Below are 18,939 nucleotides of genomic sequence, written 5' to 3' on the forward strand. Positions count from 1 at the left end.
AGTTTAAAAAAAAAAAAAAAAAAAAAGAGTTATTGGACTTGTATAAGAGTGGTAAAATAAATTTTTATTTATTTTTTCTATTTTTTTAAGAATTCAGATGAAGGGACAAACTAGTCAAACGAAAAAGGAAACGGTCCAAATTCGTAAAAGCACTAATTCCAAACTCCACCATCACGATTACAGAGACTCTCTCTTGTTTCCTCGTGTCATCATCGATGTTGTATTTCCTCTGAGACCAACGCACAATCGCACATACACACGCCCAGAGACAGAGACAGAGAGAGAGGGGAGAGAGAGAAGTAGGAATTAGGGCTTTTGTTCATGAATTCATAGTTTGAGACGGAGACCAATTGCCCTAAAATTCTCTCTCTCGCAATTCAATGGTGGATCATTCGGACTGTTCGCCTCTCGTCCCTCCCTCGCCGATCGCCGAGCCCGGCGAGATCGACCTAGAGGCCGGACCCGGCGAACAAATTCAATGCAGAATTTGCCTCGAAACTGATGGTAATTTCCCATTCTGTTTCCTTAAACTTTCACTTTTGGTTCGATAGGTCATTTTTCTTGCTCGGAATGCCTCGCCTCAAATTAGGTTTCAGTTTGGTGAAGCATCGAATTCCAAAAAAAAAAATAATAATAATAATTTTCTGTGAAGTTTTCTAGCATTAACGTGAACTGTAGGAGAAAAGGTATCAGGCTGATGTAACTTTTTGCAAATTGTTAGTGGCAACACTGTACTGGGTTCTGCTCGAGGAACTGAATAGAAGTCAGGAGTTGAATTGTGTATATATTTATTGGTGCTTTTGCCTTCTAAAAATGTAAATTTGAGTGAACTAAGGTGACCAATTGCATTTGACTTGGCTAGGATGAGCATTTAATATGAAATTACCATTGCTTGCTCTTAATTTTCTGAGCACCTAGACAAGAGATTAAGAAAAACCATGAAAGAAGTACTTCAGTTCTGTGTGAGTAACAAGTACTGCGCTGATTTTGCTGATTAAATGTCAATATTGTAAAATTTTTGTCGAGTTATGGGTCATGAATATATCCAAAAGTGTTGTTAGTTTTTGCTTAAGTTTCCACTTTTTTTTTTTTTTTTTTTTTTTTCTTTTTTTTTTTTTTTTTTTTTTTTTTTTTCCTTTTCCTTGATTGCTGTTTAAATGTGTTTTAGAGTTGAGTGGGCCAATTTATGCTCATCAGCTTGTGATTGTCTCTTTTTCATTCAGGCAGGGATTTTATAGCTCCTTGCAAGTGCAAAGGAACATCAAAGTATGTACACCGGGAATGTTTGGATCATTGGCGAGCTGTAAGGGTATGGGTCCCATTTCCACCTTCTTTTTCAATCTACTAATTGGAGCATATCATACTATGATAGTCATTGATTTAAGAATATCTAATATGTTAGATTATGTTATTCATTTAAAAAAAGTATGTTAGACCATGTTATGTGAGTTACTTGTAAACCAACTAAATTACTGAACCCCAGTTTTTTTGGTCAGTATATGATCACCCATATCTTTCAAATCCTAAGATGTCTAGTCATTTATCTTAGCATAGCTAATATGTTAGATCATCTTATGTGAAGTCGTACTTGTAAATTGATTAAGTTACTGAACCCTAGTTTTGACGGTCACTATACAACCACTTTCTATTGATCAAAGTCTAAGATGTGTCGGAGTATGTACTCATCTATTACTGGTCTAAAAGTTTCATTCAATTGTATACTCTGCACCACTAGTCTATTGATTCTTAAGTTGGAGTTTCGCTCTATCTAAAGAACATTTTTGGAAAAAATGGTCTTAATATTTCCTTTTCTTTTACAAATGGAGCCGGTATTACAAGTTTTTTTTTTTTGTCAGAGAGGGTATAAAATATATGGGTGGTGGCTGAATTTCTTCTTATCTCTTATTGTATTTATCTTATATGTTAATTTTTTATTTATTTTAAATAAAATTTAGAAGTTAAGTTTTATATATATAGCAACAAGGGGGTTAACATTTTTGGATTTAAAAATTTCATGATTTTTATTTTACTTTAAAGGATAAGTAATTTTTTTTTATTAGAAATTACTAATTGTTTGCAACTGCAAAGACGGGGAAGAAAAGTTGCAAACTAGAATCACGTTTTTATTCATGTTCACATTAATGTGACTGGTTGCATGTGGAAGTATGTTATGAAGGCTAATGAAGTGAACTTTTCTTGATTCTCTTGTTGCTTGCTAAAGTGAACTGAAGTTCACCTTGCAGTATGATTACTGCCATGTTGGCAAGCTGAATCCCAGGCAGCATGACACATGTGCATAGACACATAAAAAGCACACAAATTATGTTATTACGTGTATGAGTTGCAAATTTCATGATGGATGTACGTGTTACACTAAGATTATCTACTGTGAGTTAAGCTTTTGATGATCTTTGCATAAGCTGCTAATTAACACAAACTTCTCCCAATGGTTCTCCATGCCCAACGAGGTGCGCATAGCATGTATGTTCATGTTACTTAGGAATTGCTGCTAATCCGTCATGATTAATTTAACTGGATCTCATGTTAACGTCTGCAGGAAGGGTTTGCTTTTGCTCATTGCACAACCTGCAAGGCCCCTTACCATTTGAGAGTTCATGTTGCTGTTGATAGGAAATGGCGAACCTTGAAATTTCGATTCTTTGTGACTAGAGATATTATATTTATATTCCTGGCCGTTCAGCTTGTACGCCATTTTCTCTCTAGTTCTAGTTGTGTTCTTTATTCTTTCATTGTTGATAACTTGCATATTGATATTTCGGTTCCTATGTCTATATGCCCATTGTATGCAGGTGATTGCTTCACTGGCATATTTGGTGTATTTTATAGATGGTTGCAAGCAGTTCTGGCTTCGTCAGGCATGGGGTTTTGATAGTGAGCTTAGTTTCTATTACATATGTGGTAAGATCTTACGAACCTAAGTAATATTTCTAAAAGTATGCAGTAGTATGTTTATCATAAACAATGCTGGTCAATATATTGTCCTAAATTCATTAATGTGATTCTTCTCCTGGGTTACTCATTAATCTGCATGGTGAATTGGTCATATATTTTTCTGTGGTCACTTACATATATTTACAACATAGTACATTGTGTCTGACCAAGGTTTTAAGATGATTGTATTTATAAGGTTAAGGGGGCCGGAGAACATGTTGGGATGATTTTCATGCAGTATTAATGCTCCAAAGTCTAGAATAAAGTTATTAGTTAGATTCTATCACAACCAATTATGATGTTTAGAACGAGAATGGCAGATGCGGCAAAGTGGAGGTGCAGTAATTGACCTTTATTGGTAGTTGATGACTGGTGAATTTCCTTACAATGAGAATCTTTGGACATCTTTTAGCTTTGGAAATGGTTATCAATTAATCAATTAATAATCATTGATGGTAGGAAGCGCCTATTTGCTAATTAGGCCGATGACAAGGTTATATGTATTGACTGTCACTTTACCTTTTTGCATGAGTATTTGAATGCTGTTATTAGTGTTGGTAATTTGTGCACCATTATTGTTGATTACAGGAGCTCTGTTGTTTTTTGCGTTGCTTGGGCTGTCTGGGTGCTTTATTACTTGTTATGATCGACGAGTGCGCAATGATTTGGCTCAGCCTTGTCGAGAATTATGTCTCTGCTGCTGTCAACCTGGGTATGATTCTGCTGTGTGCGTTTTTTAATCTTTGACATGGTTGTTGCAGATGATTTAATTCTTAATGTCAAGTTTGCTGCTATATCATTTTAATTATTACCATGCGATTCTTTCAGTTTATTCTAGTTTTTTACTTACCTTGTCCTCAGTTATGCCTTTGTGTAACGTGTAAGTGAGAGGATAAGAGAGTTGAATGCCAGGATGATTTTAATGCTTTAAGAGAATCAATACATGCTAGTATAGACATTCATGTCGTTGACGACTCCAACACACACCAACCGAAATGGTTGTCTTTTTGCTATTCTGACTTGCATTCAATGCACATATAATGAAACTCTACAGTCACTAAAACCTTGTTTGTTTCGGTGTATAATGTTTTTCAAAAAATGTTTTCATATCTTTTGTGTAGGATTGGCAATTTTTGACATGACCCGTGAATCAGACACAAACATGACACGAAATTATAGGGTTAGGGTTTAGGCTAAAATGGGTTGACCCGTTTAGTGACACGCTTATAAATGGGTTGATGGGTCAACCCAACCCGTTTAGTGACACGCTTATAAATGGGTTGATGGGTCAACCCGTTTAGCTAAATGGGTTAACCCGCCCAATCCGTTTTGCTAATCATGTTGGGTTCGAGTTGGCCTAAACAGTTTGCTGGGCCAACCGGGCCGACCTGATAACCTTTTTTTTTTTGCCAACCCTACTTTTGTGTTTGGTTTGGCGTAAAATGGGTGGTCAATTCGAAAATAATTTATGTTGCCCGCAAAAAAAAAAAAAGTAAAAAAACAGGGGTGCTGGCGGAAAACGTTTTACACTAGTTGAGAAGCACCTCACACGACCACGAGCGACGACCAACTTCAACTCTGTCGCCAAACCCATTTCCGCAATCGCACCCTGTTATGCTACTTTGGCTTCTTCGCCTCCTCGTAAGCGTGTCTCGTCTTTGGCTTCAGCTGGTGGTGGCAGCTCGGGTTCGTTGTACTATGTGTCTCCGCTGGTGATAGTGGATTAGTCATGGTTGAGCTGGCATACTAGCCGGCTATGTTGGCGATGACAGTGTTGGCGACGAGCACGAGGGATTTGCTGTCATGTCTGCCACATTGCTCTCTGGTGGGAAGAGGATTTGGGAGCTCTGGCTACGTTGGAAGACAGTGTGAAGATCGAAGCTCAAGAGTCAAAAAACCTCACCTGGGTTGACGCTCAGTAAGATCCGAATTGATTGCACCCATGATTTTCTAGTTGATTGGGTTCTTAAATTGAACAATGCTTGTTTACCTCAAGTACCTGTGTACCTGGGCTGTGCTTTTAATGATGTGTATATATTTTTGTCTTTTGGTTATTCAGTCAGTTCTTTCTTTTGGTTCTCGTGGGACTTGACTAGTTCGTAGAGTCATATTTACCTTGTAGGTGTTTGTAAAATTATCCTATTGGTAGTCAGTTGTGCTTCTCTCAATAGTTATAGAATTTTGCTTTGCAATTCTGACTACTTAATTCTTGAAAGATGACCTTGGAGTCGAATCGAGTGATAAATCTAAAAGCAGATGGGGCAAATTACTCATACGGGTCTTATATCTTAAAGACGTTGCTTATTGGCAGATAACTGTAGAGATATGAGGGCAGTTCTATCGAGGCTACAGATTCTACAAGCACTGAATTCTCTATACTTGAATGTTGGTGTAGAGTGTGAGAAAATAACTAAATGTGAGAAAAGAGGCAAACAAGAAGTAGAACTACTTGTTGGTTAAAGTGTGAGAAATAAGGTCCTAGAATGTTGGCCTAAATGTAATTTATTTTGTTTTTGTTGGTTGATCTGGATTTGGAATTGTATGTCTTTGGTGGTGGAAAACTAGTTCTACTTCCCAACTCGTTGAGAAAACTCAAGTTTTAGCTATTCCTTTTTTATTGGAGTAAAGGGCACTATCATGTACGCAAATCAACATGGTTGAATTATTCTTGCAAGGTGAAGAGAGTAAAGGGTCTGCACTCCCCTGCAGACTTTGTTCAGATTGATGTCCAATTAGATTTTGGAAAGAAGGAAATTCATGAGTTTATAGAGGTTGTCAAAAAGTTATGGTTAAGCATGTTGTGATTTTATAACTAAACGTAGAAACTATTTTAGTGATGATGGAGGATACTTTTGTTAAAATGGTCAAAGTTCTGAAAATCACTTCAGAATGATTGAAAAGGAGTACCCTTGGAATGTAGTCAAGCAATACAAAGATGGCCTTTCATTGTAGGTTGTTTCCGCGTTTTGACAGGAATGGGGTGGATAACAAGAAGGTAACATTGCAACCACCTGCAAGAATCTGTTTTTTATTGCTTTCTTTTCAAGGAATTCCATCCCCATTATCACTCCGTGAAGTGCAAAATTTATGGAAAAAGAATAGCTTGCATAACTACATTATGCCTCATATATTGTAACTAAATAAATATAGTCATGGATGGGATTTAATTCCCAGAGGTCCATTACAAGACATTTACTTCCTGAAATGAACTTCAGGAAGCTGCATTGCAAATGTCATTGCAACCCATTGGTAGTTTATCGTTATCCTATCAATGATGGCCTCCTGCTTTTATGTAGTGGAATTCACTGTCTTGTGTTTGTTTTCATAATTACAACGGTTACTTTTTCAACAACTATGGAGATTAGAATTTGGGTATTATAGATATGTAGTAGGAGACTAACTAATTATGCTATTACTTTTATACCATGGTGGAGATTGCTCCATGTATGGTAGTATTTTACTATTTAGTTGAACTTGTTAGACTGTAATATTTATGGTGGAATTTGGATTGTAATATGTATGGTAGAACGGATGGCTATTTTGGCAAAACTTGATTGTAATATTTATGGTTGAACTTGAATAGCAATATTTATGGTTGAATCTTTTATGGTACTTTGAATGTGTTGTTGGATGTTTGGCTCTTCCAACTTGAAAGTATATGGGTTATAGGTTTATACATTTAGGAGTTTTTTATTGGTTATCGTTAGTTAATATATATGAATTAAAAATAAATTAAGGTTGATTTTTTAAGTTGAAATATTTAGTGATTTTCCGTACAAGCTAAACGCCGGAAAATGTTTTCTGGACCATTTTTAGGGTTGCAAACAAACAGCGGAAAATAGCCAGTTTTCTCGAAAAATGTTTCAGCTGAAAATATTTTTCGACAAAAAATATTTTATGCCGAAACAAACGGGGCTTAAGTGGACTTGCTTTCTCATTGCTCATGTGGAAGCAGCTCTAATGTAATGATTGTTGGCATGCTGGCTTTTATATTATTTCACATTCATTTCTTAGTACAACCTTTTGTTGAATTGTAATTTACTGCGTAAAGGCTACAATTTGTGTGCACACCTTCAATCTGCCACTCGGATTATTATAGACAATAGTTATCGAGAATTGGTCAATGTTTTCCCTTGGAGTTATTTTCAGCTGAACTGTATGAATTATTACACACTAATATCTTAGAACTCAAGGATACAGAGGTACAAAGCCTATAGAACAGATCCTGTTCAAGTAAGGTCATTTTTAGACAGTAATATCTTTACATAAGACCTGGTCAATGTTTTGCCGAGGAGTTATTTTAGGCTGAACATAAAAAATGCATCTGATGTTTATAAGAAATTCATTTGATGCTTATTTAAATTCATAAGCTATATGTCGTGTGCTTATCTCTGTAAAAATTCAAAATTCAGATCAGTGATGAATGAGGGGATTCAATTTTTCATTCTGTTGTTGCAGAGTGTGCGCGGACTGTCACTTACCTGGTACTCTCTGTATGTGGACTGACTGTACCACATGCTTTGAAAGTTGTGCTGGTATGGCAACCGAATGTGGTTGCTTGGGAGGTGCTGGTGAAGCAGGGCTACCATTGTTATTTATAATGGCTTTGATTGTTCTGGGACTTTTTACTGTTATTGGGATATTCTACAGCGTGTTGGTGGCTACAATGGTTGGCCAGCGAATTTGGCAGCGGCATTATCACATACTTGCGAAAAGGATGCTAACAAAGGTTAGTACAGATGACCCCTCTTGATAGATACATATCATTTTTTTTCCCTCTCTATATGCTGATAGACTCTCGATGGTGCACTAAGCTCTCAAGTTTCTCTTATAGCTGCATATAAGAGCGACCACCATGTCATCAATGAGTAATAAATTCGTTGAAGAATTAACTTTTACTAGGGCCTAGAGAAAAAAGGATCCAGTTTTTGATCTAATTAGAAATGTTGGCAATAGAATGCTTGTCTTTTTAAAAAATATCATCTTAAGCTTGAGAGTAGTAGACATGCCAGATATCTCTGGAACTGGCAAGCTGCAGACAGACAGACAGACATACATACATACATGTTGGTTTTCTAAGTTCGGTCTAAATGATGTTGGATATTCTCTGTTCTATGCAATTTTGAGACTAAATGGCTGGCTCGATCGAGGAAAAACTGTGTTTTTCTTTTTCATGAATTGTTAGAGCATTTGAAGGCCTTCCAAAGTGATTTCCATTATGTTTTTAACTATTTCATATTCATGAATGAATATTGTAAGAGGTTATTTGGTCTTGGTCGTGAAACAAACTGGTTTTAATATTGGTATGCTAGGAATATGTGGTTGAGGACGTTGATGGTGAGATGACGGGATCTGATTGGTCTCCCCCGCCTCTTCCGCCGGAGCATGTTCAACAGCTGAAAACACTTGGCCTCTTATGAGAGTAGTAGTTCAAAGGGCGGGGTTTCATTCGTGTTCACAAGAATAGCCTGATGTAGAGATGGGCGAAAGTTTTTAGCACTTATTAAAGAAGAGCTCCACGGCACTCTTTCATTCGGTCACATGTATAATTGTGAATGTTAATTTGTGAAAAAAAAGTTTCTGAAATTCTTACTATTACTTCCCCTCTCAGTAATTGTAAGAAAACAGGTATAAAAATTACCTCCAATAACTAACAACAGGTATATTAATGATACCTGCATGCTATATTCTTGTCTCAGAATTTTTTTTATTATTATTATTATTTTTTATTTGCAGAGTTGTGTCATGAAATATTTGTACAGCTTTTCCTCGACATTTACGACGCTTGTATTATTTTTATGGAATTATTAATTCAGTAAGAAGAGCACTATTTTTTATTTTAATTTTAATTTTTAGAAAAATTGTACCATTGGTCCAGTAATTTACCTAAATTATAAATAGTTCTTTCTGATATCAAAATTAATTTAAAAATTCTTATGGTTGGCTTAGTTTACAAATTGTTCATTTAAGTCAAATTTTGTTAAAAAATTTGACAGATTTCGTTAGGCGTTATGTCAGTACCAATAAGATAGCTACATGTGTCAATCAGAATTAAAAAATATAAATAAATAATACTTCAAAAATTATTGTTTTTTTTTTTATAAAAAAGTAAAAATTAAAAATGCAAAATAGGTGATTGCTGGTTGGGGGTGGCTGTCCAATTGGAGCCAATAGTGGTGGCCGCGCACTACCCAGGTGTTGTTGGGGGTGGTGCACTGGGGGAGGCCAAAGGGGTAGCTTCCCAACTCGCAGCCACCCTTTTTCTAAACCATATTTTTAAGTATTATTTATTTATATTTTTAATGTATTTATATTTTTTTATTCTGATCGACACATGTCGCCATCTTATTGGCGTTGATGTGGCGTCTAACGGAATTTGTCAAAATTTTTAATTGAATTTGATTTTAGGGAGCGATTTGTAAATTAAGACAACCATAAAGATCTCTAATTTATTTTGATACTATAGGGAACGATTTATAATTTAGGTCAACTACTGAACCAATGGTACAATTTTTATTTTTTATTTTCTTAGGTGTTTTACCTTAGATTTATTTATTTATTTTGGGTAAATATACATGTGACGTGTTAGAATATTCTAGAAAGTCTCGAAACTATGTGACATTAGGTGTTATTAGGTGTTAATATCACATTAAAATTCATTTTTAAATCAAAATTAAAGAATGCTGTTAACTGTTTTACAGAATATTTTTAGAAAGTCCATTCTCTCAGTCTTGTCAAACCACAATGTCACACGTATACCTTATTTTGTAAAACAACATATCCAAATAAGACTTTGTACAATAAATGTAACAAAATTAATTAGAATAATATGATTTCTTAAAAAAATTAAATTGTAGAATAAGGGTCCGTTTGAGTTTACGATTTCAAAAAGTGCGATTTAAAATCATGATTTAAAAAATGTAATTTTTTAAAAACGCAGTTAAGCGTTTAGCAAAATCTCAGTTTATCCTTTAAAATTTCAAATTAGCCTTTAAAATTATACGTTTTCAAAAAAACACTATCTTATCTACGATTTGAAAAAGCAGATTTTCTGTGTTTTCAAATCGCAATTTTTAAAAACGCAGTTTCCAAACGATTAATGTTCTGCGATTTCGTTTCAAATCACACTTATTATTTACGAAATCGCAATCTCAAACGCACCCTAATTATTTCACTTAAAAGTCATATATATATATATATATATATATATATATATATATATATATATATATATATATATATATATAGTTAAACTATCAATTTTAAATTATAACCACAAAATAAATATTATATATTTCATTTTAAATGAAAATAACCTTTTTTCCATGTTAGGAGTGTTTGGCAATTTTAAATTATAACCACAAAATAAATATTATATATTTCATTTTAAATGAAAATAACCTTTTTTCCATGTTAGGAGTGTTTGGCTAAAGAATTTTCTAGATAAGCATGCATAAGTGTGTGTATATATATATATATATAAACAAAAAATTGTAGGATAAATGATTGACCCGGTGACAGACCATGTGCAATACTACCTTTAATCTAATTATGCTTTTGAAATCCACTGACTAGGCACACAAATTTGGATCCGGTGCAATGGTTTTTGTCATATTGCTTAAATATTATTATTCTTGTGGCTGAGTTTTATTTCTCACTTTGTTTATTAAAGATTTTTCCTTCTTCTTTTTGCTTTCTAATTTTAAAACAAAAATATTAAAAGTGTTTTGCATTTTAGCTAACCAAAAAGTTTCGTTTTCTACTTTACCTATACTTAGTTTTTTTTTTAATACCAACTCCAACAAAGTTTAAGTTTCTATTCTAGTCTATTTTTTAATATTTCTCAATTAAACCATTGTTAAAAGCAAGTGAACTAAGGTCATAGACGAGCTGAGAGGTGGTCGATGATAGACCAAGGTCGGACGATGGGCAATGGTAGGTGGGCTGAGTACTGGTCGATGGTAGGCGGGCCAAGTATGGTGGGAGATTAAGCTAAGAGGTGGCCGGTAGGTTGGACTAAAGTGTTGCTGGTGGACTGGGCCGAGGGTGGTTGGTGATGGGCCGAGTCGGATGGTGACCGTCAATGGGACGGGCAGTTAATAGTAGTGAACCCAGCTAGATAATATAATAATCACGCAACAAACAAAGAGAATGGGATTGTGACTGCAAACAAACCCAACTAGGTGTTTTCTCAAGTTCAATTGAGAAAACAAAGAGAAAGATGAACGGCCAAGAGAAATGAGAGAGAAAATATTAAAAAAATTCTTGCATAAAGCAACGGTGATTGTCCAAATATGATGAACCACGGTAGCAAAATGCGTGTTTCAAATTCTACTCAAATTTTAAATTTTTCCTAATTTTGTCTCAAATTTTATAAACTATCCAAATATAATTTCAAAAAAAATAAATTCTCTCGATATTTATAATTTTAAATATTTTTTAAAAAAATTGAACACCTAAACGAACGTCAGAGCTATATGTTCTAACAAACAAGAAATAAGAACAACCTATAAAAATAATAAATAAATAAATAAATAAACAACAAAAAAAAACATATAAAATACTCACAAAATAGATACTTTTACGTTATATATATATATATTTATTTTTTTTTTAAAAAAAAAAAATTACTCTCAGCAATACATTAGCAATTGAACATGACTGTGTAGGCATAAAAAGTAGAGGACCAACAAGCAGAGACACGTCTCAAAATTCAAATACTGTTACTGTTAAAAACCATGTCGTAGAACGCAAGATTAGAAATGTAGTGGGCGGCCGCTGACAATAAACTATAAAGGCACCGACAGTTTCATTTAGTGGTTTTCTCACCGACAAATAGAAGTCAAGACACGTGTAATAAAATATGAGAAAATATATATATATATATATATATATATATATATATATATATATATATATATATATATATATATATATATATTGGCCGCTCACAACATAAATGATTATCCTATTATTTATTCTACAAATCTAGATCGACAATAATAATAATAATAAAAACAAGATTCATCATGAATATTCTACCAATAAAAGCCAATAAAATATCCAATTTTTGTTGTTTTGTGATGACGATATTGATTGACCCGAAAATTAAAAAATAAAAATAAAACCCATGAGAATGTCATTATTGGTATTTGTAAAAAACAATTAAGTCTAGTATTAAAAATATATCATAAGAATGTGATTAATATAAAAATATAAGAAATGTGATTAATATAAGAACACAATTTTTTTTTTAAATTACGAACTAGTCTCTAAATGCGACAAAAAAAATGAAAAAGTTATTAAAAACTTTTAAAAGTAGCATAATCACTTCTAAAGGCTGGTTCGTAAAAAAATTGTCTTTATGCTTTAAATTGAAATAGTAAAAAACATTAGGGCTTTTATTATAATTATCTTACAAATTAATGTGAGAGTTCATATTAACACTTACCTTATTGGCCATTAAATAGTTAAATTTTATTACTTAAATATTTTATTATTAAACCACTATCAAATAAATTTATAATAAAAACAGTAGTAACTAAACGTTTTTTTCTTTTTCAACGGCATCATGATTCATAACGCTCTTAGAATATTACTATGAACCATCATTTTATTATTATTTATTTTTTTCAAAGTTAATATGACTTTCAAAATTAATATTAGATCAAAATTTAACTATAATTTATCAAAATTTAATAATAATTTTAAAAATTAAGTCAATTTAAAAAGATTAAAATAATAATAATAAAAAAAAATGACCATCCCATCGCCCACGTCGTCCGATGTCCTTGTACAGAGGAAGCAGTAAACCACGTCCAAAACCACCAACTACAAAAAACATCATAAAAAAAAAAAGCGTGCGACCTGTCAGCCTTGATCCTTATCCACTTAGTCTTCTCCTTCAAATAGGCTTCCACTGGCAACGTTGCTGTCCACCCCACCAAGGTTTCAGAATCAAACACAGATCGAGGATTTTTCTTATTATGGCAGATATTGCTATTTTGGTAGCGGAGGAGTATGAGAGGAGGGTCAAGAATGGCAGAAAGGCTGGTGGTGGCGGCGCCGAGGGAGAGTACTGTGAGATTGCTCACTTGCTTTCCTACGCTTCAACCTTTGCCCGGAGCCTCAATATGAAGAAAATGGAGCTTGCGGCCAAGTGGGTTCGGGAGCCTAAAACCCAGATCGGTCTTGCAGCTTCTAATGGCTTCTTCTCTGCTTAAATTGGTTGTCTTTCCTCTTTACAGTTTGTACATGATTTCCGATTCTTCTTTTCTTTCTTTTTTTTTCCTTGCATTTGTATATAATTATAATATAATTATAATTAAAGTCCAGAAAATGGTTTCTTCATGAGAATTAACGTTAGATATATATAAGCAGGAATGTGATGCACATTATATGTCCCAATGCTTGCTGCCGGCATAATCATTGACCTTTGAATCAATAATAAGATAGAATATGGCTATAGCCGTGTTTATCTTTTCTTTTTTTTCTTTTTCTTTTTAATGAAAATAGCCGTGTTTATCTTATAATTTAAAGCAAACTTCTATTTGCATTTGGGTCAGTCTAGATTAGATTAATGTTATTGAAATATTAATCAATTCATTTTTGGACTCATTTGATAAGAATCACCATCTCTCTCTCTCTCTCTCTCTCTCTCTCTCTCTATATATATATATATATATATATATATATATAGAGTAATGATTCACTACCACCTAAATATACAACTTTTCACTACCTTGTCTATGTGGCAAGGTGGTCCCCCACTTTAATTTATTTTTAAAAAATAAAAAAATTCAAAAAGTAGTGGAGGACCACCTTGCCAACGTGGCAAGGTGGTGAAAAGTTGTATATTTAGGTGGCATTGAATCTATAGCCTGTTCAGTGTCAATGTGGTGAAAAGTTATATATATATATATGTCTCTTGGAAAGTTAAAATCTATAGCCTGTTCAGTGTTCATAGTTCGTTTAAGCGACAGATTTTCATGGACCTACAATATGAAAGAAACAAAAAAAAATTCACTTTTAACCTCTTTTTTTTTTTTCTTTTTTTTATCGCTTTTAGATTAAAAAAATTGATGAAAGATCATGTTTGTCAGAATTTAATTCCCAAAATACTCTTCCTTCTTTTTAAGAAAAAAATTGCAAAAATTAAGGTGTTAATCAAAATTTAACGGAATTTATAAAAATGTCTATTCCTGAATATTTGAAAATTTTGTAATTGTTTTTAACCAAAAAAAAAAAAAAAAAAAGGAAAGGCATTTTGTCAATTTTCGATAAAATTTAACGGATTGAAAAATAGATATTTTAATTTAAAGTTTGAGTATTTAATTGTAAAAGTGATAAAAAATTATAATTATAAATAAAGTTTTCTTTTTTTAAAAAAAAAAAAAAAATACTCATATCCCCCTATAGCTACGGTCAATTTGCAATGTTTTCTCTGAAATATTTATGGAAGCAAGCAATGTCTTTTTCAAACCAATAAAAAAAAAAAATTACAATATTGCCAGTCTGTTATGAAAATGAGAAAAATACTCTTAATAATAAAAAACAATTTTTTTTTAAAAAAAAAAAACCGGGTGGGTCTTCACACGGACTCTCTGTCAACCCTTTCAAGGACCCAAACCTCACTCATCCCTTTTTCCTCTTTCAAAATCTTCATTGTATGACATTCTAAAATGTTGTATGAAAGTTTTACTTAAATGTTTCAAAACCGATTTGAACACAAGAAAGAATGATTTTATAGTCAAGTTTATGTACCATTAGATCTATGAATATTCAATAGGTTATGTACTTGTTGACCTATTCCATAAAAAAAACATGCATGTTATGTTCTGGTTAAATCTATATGTGATGGTTTTGCTTAATTAAGTATTGAAAAATCTATTTGAGCCATGGAAATATGACTAGGTTGTTTTATTAATGAACATATGTTTTGTTTGGTAGCTAAAAGCATGTTTACATAAACCCCACCATATGTTTTAATAAAAACTTGGTAAAGGCATATAGTAGCTAAAATGTTTGATTCATGAGAGAATAGTTTTGTAAATATGGATTCATTTATATCAATGCTTACAGGAGTGTTTTTTTTTTTTTTTTAATAAAAAAAATAAAAAGAAAAAGAAGAAGAAGAAATCTTTAGAACACCATAATGACCTAACTAATGAGGGTCTCTCGTAAAAATGATTTAGATCTCAAACCTAGAGTCCATATTTTGTTAATGATGTGAATTAAAGACATTCTTAAAATAAATCATGAATGTGGACTTTAGGGTTAGGTCAGAAACTTTATGGCCAAAAATCAAATGTTTAAAGGATATTTTTATGGCACAAACAATTTTAAAATAGTCATTTTGCTAATGATAAAACTACTTCCAATAGACTAAGTGATTTCTCATAAATTGCATTAAAAATAATCATTGAATCAACTTGAAGAGTTTATATCCATAACATGTTCAAGAGGTTATTTGATCCAAATTTTATGGGAAAAATATAAAAAAGCTCCATGAACTAACAACTTAGTTTAAAATAGTCTATTAAATTTTTAAATGCATTAATGTGACCTATCAAACTATCAAAGTGTGCCAAAAATGCCAATTTTGTCGAATTATTCCTATAATCCCATTATTCTTTTAAAAATTAAAATAAAAAATTAAATAAAAACTATTTTTAAAAAAAATAAATAAAGAAATTTTAAAAAGCTATTAATATAAAACTAAAAAGTTAAAGAAATTAAAAAAATTAAAAAAAATTCATTAAAAACAAAAAAGGGGTGGCTGCTAGCAACCTCTATGGTGGCTCACGGGCCACCCCCAACGGTAGATTTGGGTGGCCTTTGAGGAAGTCGGGAGTGGCACGTGCCACCGTCGGCCCATGGGAGCAGTTACGGGTCACCCCAGCTTCCTTTGAAGTGGCCTTCGGGCCACCCCAGATCCACCATTGGGGGTGACTTGCAAGCCACCCTCAGCCAAGGGGTGGTTGTCAAGCCACCATTTTTCTTCTAAGTTTTTTTTTTTTTTTTTTTTTTTAATTAAAATATTTTAATTTTTAAATTGCTTTAACTTTTTAGTTTTATATATATTAAAAGTGACATGTGTCTTCATTTTATTGTTGTTATCGTGGCACACTAACGAAATTCATCAAGTGTTTTAATGAAATTTAACTGTAGGGAGTGATTTAGTTTTATAAATGTATATTTTTAATATATTGATATTTAAAAAAAAAAAAAAAAAAGAAAAAAGAAAGAAGAAAATATCTCTCTTGACCCATTGTTGGCCAAATTTCTTGCTTGTGGTAAATGTTTAAAGACTCAAGCTTATTTTACAGTCATTCGGCTCTTTTCTTGTCCCATTGTTGGCTTAATCTTTTGCTTGAGGCAATGTTTAAGACTCAAGCCCATTTAAGCCCTTTGTTGGCTATTTTTTCTTGGTCCATTGGTGGGCCAATTTCTTGTTTGTGGTAAATGTTCAAAAAACCAAGCTTATTTTAAAGCCATTTAGCTCTTTTCTCTTTGCCCATTGTTGGCCCAATCTCTTGCTTGAAGTAATGTTTAAGACTCAAGCCCATTTAAGCCCTTTGTTGGCTCTTTTTTCTTGGCCCATTGATGGGTCAATTTCTTGTTTATGGTAAATGTTCAAAAAACCAAGCCTATTTTAAAGTCATTTAGCTCTTTTCTCTTTGCCCATTGTTGGCCCAATCTCTTGCTTAAGGTAATATTTAAGACCCGAGCCTATTTTAAGCCATTTGTTGGCTCTTTCCTTGGCTCATTGATCGGCCAATTTCTTACTTGTCGTAAATGTTCAAAGGCCCAAGCTCATTTCACCCTTTTGTTGGCTCTTTTCTTAACCCATTGATGGACCTCATTCAGGCTTTGAGGTATAGTTTGAAAACCCTAGCCAACCAAAAAAAAAAAAAAAAAAAAAGCTGATAAGAAGCAAAAGACAAACTGAAGGAAGTTTCTCCCATAAGTTTGCAGGGGGGGTGTTAGTGAATAAATCTCTACAGCAAGTTATTCATGAATAACAAGCCAAATCTCTGCAGCAAGTCATCAAGCCATGTCATCCACACTAGTCTGCACAGCAAGCCAAATCTTTACAGCAAGTCATCAAGCCATCATTTCTGCAGCACAGCAAGCCACCCACGCCATCACCATTGCCACAAGTCACCAAAGCCATTCGTAAATATGCCTAACCACTCCTCCATCTCAAAAGATCATCTTCAACCATACCTACTTGTATTTTTATTTTAGTTTTTCCTTTGTATTCTAGTCTTTAACCTTTGTTAAGTCTATATATTTACCTATCTTGTAACCAAACAACATAATGAAATCAACAAGATGTAGTTTTTAGTTTCTACCTTGTGTGCTCCTCTTCTTCTTCTTCCCTTCTCTTTTTCTCCTTTTTCTTTATTTCTATCAGGAAGGAGTTATGGGTGTAGCTGCTCGACTATATGTATGTTAACGAGTCAATATCAACAATAAGAAAACAGAGAGAGAGAGAGAGAAAGAGTTCCTTTATGGAAGGAGAGACAACAAGTGTTTGATATATTTCCTCTATGAGGACTTCTTTAAATAAGTAAACTATTGCAATTATAATACAATTCTAATTCCTTATATATATATATATATATATATATATATATATATATATATATATATATATATATATATATATTCTTGCCAATGTGACCTCTTGGCGAGGGAGAGAGAAAAATATTAAAGAAAAAAAATAAAAAAATTGATCTAGAGTGCGTTATAGTTAATAGCAACTTACTAAATGCATTTTAGCTAGCGTCTAGTTAGCTAATCGGCTGAAGGTGAAAAATTGACAATATTAGGTAAATTTAATGGGTATGAACATTTTACGTAATATGCTGGAGATGCTTTAATAGACTACTCTTCAATTATGTCTCTTTCATCTTAATAAGGTTGCTGTATGATTTATTGAAAATATTAGGTAAATTTAACGGGTATGAACATTTTACGTAATATGCTGGAGATGCTTTAATAGACAACTCTTCAATTATGTCTCTTTCATCTTAATAAGGTTGGAGATGCTTTAATAGACTACTCTTCAATTATGTCTCTTTCATCTTAGTAAGGTTGCTGTATGATTTATTGAAAATATTAGCTAAATTTAATGTGTATGAACATTTTACGTGATAATGCTTTAATAGACAACTCTTCAATTATGTATTCTTCAATTATGTATTTTTCATCTTAATAAGGTTGCCGTATGATTTATTGCCCGCTTCTATCACACGTTCACTGTGGTTCGTGTGTGCGCGTGAGAGAGAGAGAGAGAGACAAGTTCTTTTAAGTCACATCGTGTCGTTACCATCAAGGATTAATTGTTCGATTTATCTTGTCATGTCTCCATGCCCCCCAAAAGCAACGCTTATTGATGACGGTCCAATTCACGTTCAACTGGACATGATTAGTCACAATAATTATAATAGCCAAAGGTTTTCGGGATACTAATTAAGTTCTAATATTAGTATTTTGGGGCACAATTTCGGATGTGTAGAGCTTGAAGGAAAGGACAAATGACTTGGCTATATTAAGAATTTAAGCTTACGTGGTAACTTTTATTTTACTTTTTTTAAAAAAAAATAAAAATAAATTGTGTCGCGTGGACAAAATTGTCAAAAATTATTTTTTTGATGTGACAAAAGATGGGTAACATGGTCAGAAGTTATGTTTAAAAGTGGCAAAAGATCATATCTATTTAAGATATACACGGATTTGCATTCTCAACAATTTTTTGTCCGGATGGTAGCAAATGTTAGGTTTTTTTTATGAGGAATGCTAGAGCATCTCCTGGTGTACATCTGGAATGACAAAAATATAATTTTTTTTATTAAAAAATAGCATCTACGCCATCCAAAATGATATAGATGTAATTTTTTAATTACATCTATGGCATTCCAGATGTATACCAGGAGAACAATATGAGATAGTCTAGCATTTTTTTTTTTTTTTTTCTTT

General features: G+C 32.9%; 1 protein-coding gene and 1 long non-coding RNA gene across 2 annotated transcripts; one reads left to right on the plus strand and one right to left on the minus strand.

Moving 5' to 3' along the window:
* Window positions 1-175: 175 nt before the first annotated feature.
* LOC133857900 (uncharacterized) lies at window positions 176-8,637 on the plus strand. Its single transcript, XM_062293276.1, has 7 exons — window positions 176-504; window positions 1,224-1,309; window positions 2,558-2,704; window positions 2,811-2,919; window positions 3,541-3,664; window positions 7,411-7,681; window positions 8,265-8,637. Exons 1-7 carry the CDS (start codon window positions 381-383, stop codon window positions 8,370-8,372), a joined length of 969 nt encoding a protein of 322 aa, XP_062149260.1. The 5' UTR covers window positions 176-380; the 3' UTR covers window positions 8,373-8,637.
* An 8,246-nt stretch (window positions 8,638-16,883) lies between these two features.
* LOC133856511 (uncharacterized) lies at window positions 16,884-17,516 on the minus strand. The gene is made up of 2 exons (XR_009898213.1): window positions 17,310-17,516; window positions 16,884-17,181 (listed from the first exon to the last, which is right to left on the minus strand). It is a non-coding gene; the product is annotated as an uncharacterized LOC133856511 (long non-coding RNA).
* Window positions 17,517-18,939: the final 1,423 nt, after the last annotated feature.

Source organism: Alnus glutinosa, chromosome 14, assembly GCF_958979055.1.
Source record: "Alnus glutinosa chromosome 14, dhAlnGlut1.1, whole genome shotgun sequence".
NCBI classification, from domain to species: domain Eukaryota; kingdom Viridiplantae; phylum Streptophyta; class Magnoliopsida; order Fagales; family Betulaceae; genus Alnus; species Alnus glutinosa.